Source organism: Bemisia tabaci, unplaced genomic scaffold, assembly GCF_918797505.1.
Source record: "Bemisia tabaci unplaced genomic scaffold, PGI_BMITA_v3".
Lineage (NCBI taxonomy): Eukaryota > Metazoa > Arthropoda > Insecta > Hemiptera > Aleyrodidae > Bemisia > Bemisia tabaci.
In genome coordinates this window covers 4,299-13,284 of record NW_027311795.1, presented here as the reverse complement: position 1 = coordinate 13,284, position 8,986 = coordinate 4,299, and the positions used below count along the sequence as shown (strand labels likewise).

Genomic DNA, 8,986 nt, shown 5'->3' with positions numbered 1-8,986 from the left:
TAAGAAAATGCGTTCTATTTGACCAATTTGACCGTCTTTTTGTAGGAGAAGTTTTTTTTCAGCGCTCAACGTCAACGGTCAACGTTGTTGGAGGTGAACGAACAGTCGATAACTTCCGTTCAAATTCTAAAAATTTCCCGCCCCGAAGTAAGTAAATTAATTGAAGTTTTAGAGAACGCTAGACAGCTAAAAATGCTAGAATATCCTGCATTAAAGTTGCGAATCAGCAGCCTCTCTCTCTCTCTTCAGAGGAAATAAAAATAAGAATAAAAATTTGATTATTATCCAAGCCAAAATGTGAAGATGATATCCGGAAGTTGAGGGTTTCACCATTTGTCAAGTTGGTTGCATTTGCTTCCGTCTAGCCTAGGCTCAAGGCTGACTGAACTTTTGACTCGACTTTCCAGTTATTTTTTAGTTTTCTCGTTTCTCCATGAAATCAGTGATGTTATCATAGCGCAGCAGGTAATTAGCATTTTGTTTTCATGTTCTCTTCTATTATAACAATACCAATGCTCTCTTTGGACTCGATGTCACATTACTTTCACCTCAACTGTCTGATTTATAGGTTATGCTTTCATCAACAAAGCCATTCTTCATCCTTGAAGCAATCTCCCAAATATTGCTAGACTTTGTTTTTGCAGGAAATAAAAGCAACATAAAGTACACTCAATGATACATTCCAGTCAATGCACCATCTAAGATTGTGGTAGATCATCCCAATGCCATCAGGTACCCTCCAGTCACCAATGTGTTACCAATGATGCGTTAGTAATTTTCCATTGGTAGAATTTGCCATTCATCGCACCGCACACTTTTCCCCTATTTTCTTGAAGATAGAATGTCCATATTGTAGACGTGAAAACGCTCTTAGAAGCTGCAGTAACGAAATTTTCCAGCATGAGAACCTTATATTTGATGGTATAGTTGAAGTATGTTTTCTCTTTTTTGTTGCTACCTTCCTGCTTTGATCGTGTCTCTTCCATCCAATTTTCCCTCTAATTTACAAGCCTTACCAAACCATTTAGTATAGTTAATGCTCTCTGGGTCTCTTTGCTTTTTAACTTGCTCTCTGCATTGTATTCTGAATTGAATTTCGCCTTGAAAACGAGAGGTTTCCTGCCTACCAGCAAGTCATGACAACCTAAAGATTAGATCCTGCTCTCAAATGTGAAACAATTTTCCTGTAATTTGCTCCTCTGCATATTCCACTCCTCTGCTATTACTTTCTCCAGTATCTTTTGCTTTAAGATCTGAAGATATACGTCTACCTTGATTATTTTCTGCCTTTTCTAAATTTTACCAGAAAACGTAAGTAGGTTTGATCCACCCTTGAATTGATAATGGATCTATTATTGACACTTTCAATAACCTCCCGTATATTTGCTAACAGTATGCATGTACAGAACCATCATCCCCTCGCATGGAGTATAAAATTCTCTTTTACCAATTTGAATTGTTTCATGAGAATCACCGAAGCATCTATATTGAAGATCACAGATCACTCAAGTCCACACTTTTGCTAAGTAACTCACTAAGTCCTTTGAAAGCTTGGTGCTAATCTCTAGAATAGTCATTTTATTTTAGAGTTTTTCTTGGCAGACCTTGATTGACCCCTTCACTGAAAATTCAGTCAAGAGTAGGTGACAGATAAGTTGATATTCAAGGTATTCCTCACCCTGTATGTGCCTGCCAAGTTTTGGGCTGTTTCAGCCTGTAAAGTTTTTTCAATTCAAGGTAGAAATTGTGAGAGGATTCTAAAGTAAATTTGGTGTGCTTGAAAGTGCTACTGTTGTCATGTATATCTGTTCAATGGGCTGTGTAGGTAATTTGGTAAGTAACATACAGAACAGGAATATGTAGAATCAGAGCTCTAGCAGTTCTGCCAGGCAGGCTGTTTTAACAGCATAGCCTTGTGAGTGAATATTGATGGTATTGAGTGCAGGGATGGTTTACTTCAAAGAATTTGCCACATAGTCCCGAGTCTGAAAATAATTGGCAGTGATACCCATTATTTAAAATCAGCTGTACTGTTTCATGTGAGCCGGGAGGTTGGTGGGGCGAAAAGTTCTGGCATTGCATGAAGAACAATTTAATCTTATTTTTTCAATCGTTGTGTGCCTCGCTTAACTGGGGTTGTTATTAATCTGTCAGAAAAATTAGAGCGAAAATTTCTCAAACTTACTGATGCCCCTAGTGCGCTTCTGATTGTACACGTATACGTACATGAAAATTTATGGCTTTTGTTAATGTGCAACATCCCTAAGCAAAGGATGCGTAATTAAAGGTGGAAGGCTCTGTATTTTAACTGGAATTTTTTCACAAGTTCCTTGTAATCTCATTCTTGTAATATTTTGCAGCCTGAAGGCAACTGATGGTTTACCAAATTCATATGCATCTTGTGTGGTCTAGATCTTGAAGTAAAATTTGACCACCCATTTTGTTCGAATTCCCCTCCCCCCTTACTTACTCCCTGGACTTTACTGAAATTATTTTATCAAATCAAATTTATGTAATTCTCAGTTTCCTCATGCTGTATGTTTCCTTTTTTCTTTTCAGTTTTGAATTTAAATGATAAGTACAAGTTTTTATCTTGTAGTTATAGCAGAAATCATGACAAGACACATTGCGAGTGCAAGCTAGTCGATATACGTTGAAAATGAAACGTAATCGTGCAAAAGGTATGGTCTCTTTATTTATTTGTTTTTAAAGTTCTCTATTTTTGTCTTGAAAGACTCAAGTGACGCATTAAACACCTACTAACCCCCCTGTATGAATAAAAGTGTAATGAAGCATTGAGTACACTTGTTAAAATATTTGAAAATACTAGAATTTAAGTTTTACAGGGTAGGGTTCTATCAACTAAAGGGGTAGGGTTAAATCAATTCTTTTTTAAATACATTTTCAAGTATTTCTTCTCAAAAAATGTTTCCCCTAAGCCAAATTTTGCAGTTCACACTCTTTAAAATCGGATACTAGTTTTGAATTGTTGTTGATTGAGTTTAAAGGTTTTAAATGTATTAAAAATATGGCCTCTTTTATTCACTTTTTTTAAATTGAGTCATGTTTAATTTTAAGTTTTTGCTGTGCATTCACCAGGATCTTAAAAGTATCTTTTTTTTTTTTTCATTTTTGCTGCTCATGCATACCTGTTTTGTAGAGAGTTTGTTTCACAAATAAATTGCCATGACACTCTCTTGGTAACCTTCAGAAATGTCAATGGCAGATAAAGTATGAAAGAAACATATGTTTTTCAATGTTATGCAGCTTTCTTTAGTTACCAAGGAACAGTTTGTTCAGAGAAACTAAAGCTGTAATGATTCTAGAAATTTCTCACTCTGAGTGTCTCACTTTTCACGTGATTTAAGAATCTAGTTTTTGCTACACTGCTAAAAATACCATGAAAATGCATGAATTTGTAAAACAGAAACTCATATCAAGTGAAATTCTGAACAAAAATCAAATTTTGTGTTAATGAGTTTTTCTAAATTTTTAAAGTCGCATCAATAACCTGGCAAACTATTTTTAAGTCTGATACTGATGCCAAGTTCTACAAATTTTAATTTTGAAAGGATTGTGGCCGTTAGAGCTTCAAACTCTCCGTTTTGTGAACGTTCAATAACTCTTTATTCTCTGTAGATTAAATACTTTTCTTTCAAATTGTTGACATTCACTAATTGCAGGAGATTTTACTTTCTCTCTCATTCTTGAATTTTCATGTAAATGTGAGTGCTGCTTTTCGAATTCTGGTCCAATTTACCTGTAATTCTATTCTCACTAACTGTTTTAAGACCCTTTTTGGAATTTCAACTTTCAAGTCTGTAATCAATTTTAAAATATGTTTCACTACTCAAGAATCGCAAAACAATAAACATAGGTACGCACAAAATAAAAATGTAGGTATGTCATTTTTTATGACCATTAAGAATTTCACCCCTTCAAATTTCTTCTACTTAAAAATTAAATATCTTTATGTCTTACTTTCCCACTTTGCATCAATTTGGCGCCAAAGAATCATATTAATTCAAATAACCAATATTTTAGTTCTGAAGACAGGAGAAATATTTATTTTTTCTATAGCCACAGATGAAAAGTAGAAATGAACCGTAGTGTGTTAGTGCATGAGAAAGATACCACTTTCTCAAAGAAGTAGCATAAGCAACTTTCCAGTTAGTCTCTTTCCTGAAAAGCAGCTCTGCTTCCTTCTTTTAGAGAACTGAAAAGAAAATTCAGGAAATGAACGGGGGAGGGAGGGGACTTTGATTGCTTTCACAAAAAAAAACTTCGGGGCGTATTCCAGCACTTTCAGCACCCCTGTTAGAGTCTCTCTAATATTCAGATTAAGCACTTTTTATCCTCTAAAATCTCGTAACCCTTTGACTTTTTTTTTTTCTCACAGGTGTGTCGAATTCTGTCGACTACCACAGCTGCAGCGAGCTAGAAACGGGGACTTACATTAAACTGACCTGTGATAATCGTGAAAGAACCCAGTCTCCTTCCTCAACAAATTTCAAATTTCCGCCCCCTCCACGGCTGCGAATCCCAGCATCCTCAAGTGCGAGCCGACTGCCATCTGCATCGGCCCTATGCTACCAGACTGTCTCAGATTTTGAGACCAACTCGGACACAAGCCAGTCGGACTCCAACACAGAGGTTGTGAAAAGGTCATCGCCCATTCCTATAAGAGGGTATCAGTCTGATGGTAGTCCAGTTCAGTATTCCATTCCCAAAACCCTGCCGCCTATTGGAGTGTTTTGGGATATTGAAAACTGCCAGGTAGGTAATTTACATAAAAATAATAATCAATTCCAGTAGTTCAATTTTTTGCCAGTGGAATATTTGAAGACAGCTTACGGATTCGCAGATAGACAGTAGGAATAGAAATTCTCCAGCCTCCACTCTCTCTTTTATTAATGAGATTTCAAAATTTTCTGGATTGAAATAAAAGCATAAGTACCTATTGGGACTAGTTAGCTCCTTCATGTATTCTGCTGTAGTCAAACATTTGTTTGAATCTGAATGATCAAAAAATTTGTGGTATCGGTTGAAGCATGAAGGTATAACACCATGATGGTGTGTTATAAGCTTCAGATCGGTCATAGTCAGGGAAAATTTGAAATAGTCGGAGGCAAAATTGGGTCTGGGAAACTGGGAAAAGTGAAGACATAAGAGCAAAATGACCCAAAACTCATAGTAAAATTGCTTTCACAGAAATGATGAGCTTTTGCACATCACATCACATAGTTTTAGATCGTTGCCTGGTTGGATCAGTAAATCCTGAAATTACTCTATCATTATCCATCATCATGCACGGTCTCAATACAAGAAAATTCCGGAAAAATAAAAAATTTTAATTTTTCAGTGCACTTCCTTGCACTTAAATTGTTTCCTGTAAAGCATTTCGGATCTTATGAGGCTCCATCCTAAGTCATCAGGAAACTGCTGGAAAGCTGGAAAAGTCTAGAAATTCCAATTCTAAATGTCTGTGGCAATACATAGGACTGAACAATTGAGTCATAAATAGATCCTCAGCCTCCTGATTCACATAAAATATTTAGTCATGAGTCTCATCAAATACACTAATTATATGTTTTAGATGTATGTAAATCACTTTCATGCTTCTTGGTAAATTTCAGGTTCCTAGAGGTCGTTCAGCGGTTGCAGTTGCTCAAGCTATTCGTGATAAATTTTTCAGTGGCTACAGAGAAGCTGAGTTTTTAGTTGTTTGTGATGTCAAGAAAGAAAATGCTCAAGTCATCCAAGAACTCAATGATGCACAGGTAAGTCACTACTAATTGAAGCCCCTTTCTTTGTTGATGTTTTCTGTCCTGTCCTCTTCTTGCTCTGATTTTTTCTTAACACACTTAAAACACAGTTGGCAAAATAATGCAGTCCTAGGGTTGACGAGACTAATGAAATTGTTTGATCTCAATCCTGATAACAGGACAGGTGCATCAATGCATATTGTCTCTCGGAAACTAATATTAGGATGTATTGATACAGAAGCTAAGTAAGTGCAGATGATGATATTAGAAAGGAACTATCTATTAAAAGGATAAATTTTACTCGAGTATTGGAATCTGTATGCTAGCTTGGGCCAACTTCAATGCTCAGGCGCTGTCACAAATAGGGGACTTAGCTGAAAGAAGGCTTAACCTAACAAGCTGGAGGTAGAAAATTTTCTCTGAAGCTTCCACATACAGAGACTCAACTCAAGTGACGTTTTATGAAGTGAAAATTGCATTGTGTCAAAAGAAGCTATCTGTAGGAAAGGAATAAAAAACCCAAATGACCCTAGCTTTCAAGGGAGTCTTAGTGGTTTTTGCAATGTTCTTCATTTCTCGTGCCCTGCAGGTCAATTCTCTTCCTCTTTCCCTATATTTTCTCTATTGAACATACTATTATACTGATGTCTATTTCAAAACTTTCATTCTTTTGCCGTAAAACCTCTTTACTGTTTTTTACTTGGTGTAAAAAGAGTTTTTGCTCACAAAAAAGTGTACCACCCTCAGATATTCCCACTAATTTTAAACCCTAGGTAAACTAAATCGAACAAGTCAATCATGAAACTCTCAGAGTAAAATTGTCTAAGATGCTCTTTATCTTTTTCTTACTGCAGTAACATAATGATAAATAATGTGGTATCAATCTGATGATCAATGAAACTTCAATAGAAATTGTGTCTCATTTTTTGTATTGGATCATCTTTTTCTTTTTTTTCAGGTAAATTTAATTCATGTTAGTTCAACAAGTAAAAATGCAGCTGACGAGAAATTGCGGCAGTCAATCAGACGATTTGCAGATATTCATGGGTCTCCTGCTGCCATCATTCTTATCTCAGGCGATATCAATTTTGCCGCAGATTTATGTGATTTAAGACATAGGTGAGTTGGTTAACAAGCCACATAATATATTCATGTGATTTAAAAATGCATGTGAGTCTGTATTAATCCCAGTAATAATATGACATAAGTTGGGCAAGTATTAGTAAGAAGTATGATGTAAGGAAGGCAAATGACCACATTGCTGAAAAAGTTGAAATTGAAGGATTGGTAGTGCTCTGCCTAATGGAGTGTTCTACCGATATTTAAGTGCAAGAAATGCCTTAAACGTTACATCATAGAGGAATTATGGTGGCTTGAAGTTTGTAGTTCCAAAAAATTAGTTCTCAGAAACAATTATGTGAAGTTTTTTTGTTCTTTTGTGGCTCATGATTGTTAGGTTAAAATGCAAGTTTGCTCCTATGTTGACTTCAGAATAATCTCAAATGCTTGCTATTCAGCTTTTAAGATCGTAAGAAGTATTTATTGTTGAAAACTCAATTTTAAAAATTTTGCTGCATCTCGACAGATGAACCAAATTCTGGGAAACGTTTATTGTCATACATTTAAATAGTTCCAATGGAACATATTCATATAAAAACAAAACAGGTTACAGTGGCCTAGAAAACAGAGCACTTTTGTGTACCCCCTGAGTTGTCAATTTGTAAATAAATCTGTGTTTTTTCTATTTCTCATTGTAATCTTGCTTGAGGTTTTTAAATTTTTTTCTCCCTCCTATCTTAACTTGTTCAATACCTATCAGTGCTTTCACTAGTCTAGCATGCAATAGATGGTGTGAGACCCTCAGTCCCAACTCAGGATACTCATGTAAATTATTTTTTTTTTCCAGGAAAAAAATTCATGTTATATTGTTACATAATGAAGTTTGTTCAGAGAATTTAATGTTGTGTGCTACAGAAAATCATAGTTTTAAAGCTTTGACAGAGACTCTGCCATTGCGGGGAGCCCTTAAGGTACGTCTTTTACGCATACTAATACTTCTTTTCTCGTTAATTTGGAGGTACTAAAATCATATAACATAATGTTTTATGATGTATGTAGCTTCAGAGTTCCTAAGTAATGATAAATGCTAATTTTCTAAGAAACGGCTTGAATCAACAGGGTTGAGGGTGAGAGGCAGATAGAGATTCTCTCTGTTGACAGAAAAAATTTCCTGGAAATTAAATTTACAACCGCAGCTGCGAAACCATCATTTTCAAAGATATGTTTTCCCCCATAAAAATCTTCAGTGTCACTGCATTTTTGAAAGCATTTCTATAATCTGAGCTCCACGAGTTCCTGTCCTCTAGAACTTACAGCTGTGGTGTCCAAATTGCCAGTTTATGTAACAAAAATGACCCTCCTGTTCATGGTGAAATGATAATTTTATTAGCTTGCATTTTCTCAGTGTTAAAACTTGCTCATTTATAATTGAAAGTATCATTTCTTATTAAAACCAGCAAATGAAAATTCTGCAATTTTTCAAAGGTTAAGAAGCACGAAGACTAAAAACCATTTATTTTCTTTTCTTACCAGAAGTTTACAAGTTATAATGAATATTCCAATGAATATTGTAATTGTTATTGTATGGAAATTGAATACTGTGAGGTAAAAAAATGTTAAACTCCAGAGTAAGAAATTGAACTTGAAACCCACGTAACGTTCAATTTTTCTAAAATCTATGATCAGTAATTCTTTTTTCTGTTCTAAATTCTTGATATTTTTCCCTTATGTATACTGATTTTCAAATTCATTATGTTTTTCCTTAGAATGGCAATCAGCCAGTTGAAGTTTTGGTTTCAAACTTACCGTTGGGTCAAGATGCTGCTAGAATCAGAAATAGATTAAAGAGGTTATCAGAGAATTGCGGGGGTCGCGTTGGCCTAGTCATTGATCACACCACCAAAATTCGCTTTCCCTCTATGGAATTCGCCCTTCGGTAAGTACCTTAATCTTTCGTTTTGTTTAAAGGTGGATCGGTATAATTGGGAAACTGACATTTTTCAGCGATTGCAGGTTACAGAAAAAAGTGAAGTAAGCCACATCAGATATTGTTCAAATTGTACAAGTTCATCATTTTTAAGGAAGAAAACCAGCTTTAACCAATAAAATTTTCCCTCCTGCTTAGCGTATGGTTTAGCTATCGGGAAGCTCAGTTATATTAG

General features: G+C 35.4%; 1 protein-coding gene across 1 annotated transcript; it reads left to right on the top strand.

Annotated features, from left to right (window-relative positions):
• The first annotated feature begins 312 nt into the window (after nt 1–312).
• Nucleotides 313–8,779, top strand: LOC140225940 (meiosis regulator and mRNA stability factor 1-like). Its single transcript, XM_072305977.1, has 7 exons — nt 313–465; nt 2,560–2,681; nt 4,400–4,776; nt 5,637–5,780; nt 6,724–6,884; nt 7,672–7,795; nt 8,591–8,779. The coding sequence occupies exons 2-7, from the start codon at nt 2,660–2,662 to the stop codon at nt 8,762–8,764; spliced, it is 1,002 nt and encodes a 333-aa protein (XP_072162078.1). The 5' UTR covers nt 313–465; nt 2,560–2,659; the 3' UTR covers nt 8,765–8,779.
• Nucleotides 8,780–8,986: the final 207 nt, after the last annotated feature.

Bases quoted from the DNA above. Each gene is read 5' to 3' on its own strand.
- LOC140225940 (XM_072305977.1), top strand. From the start codon at position 2,660: ATGAAACGTAATCGTGCAAAAG. The intron at 2,682-4,399 runs GTATGGTCTCTT...TTTTTCTCACAG, and splicing joins GAAACGTAATCGTGCAAAAG to GTGTGTCGAATTCTGTCGAC. The intron at 4,777-5,636 runs GTAGGTAATTTA...GGTAAATTTCAG, and splicing joins GGGATATTGAAAACTGCCAG to GTTCCTAGAGGTCGTTCAGC.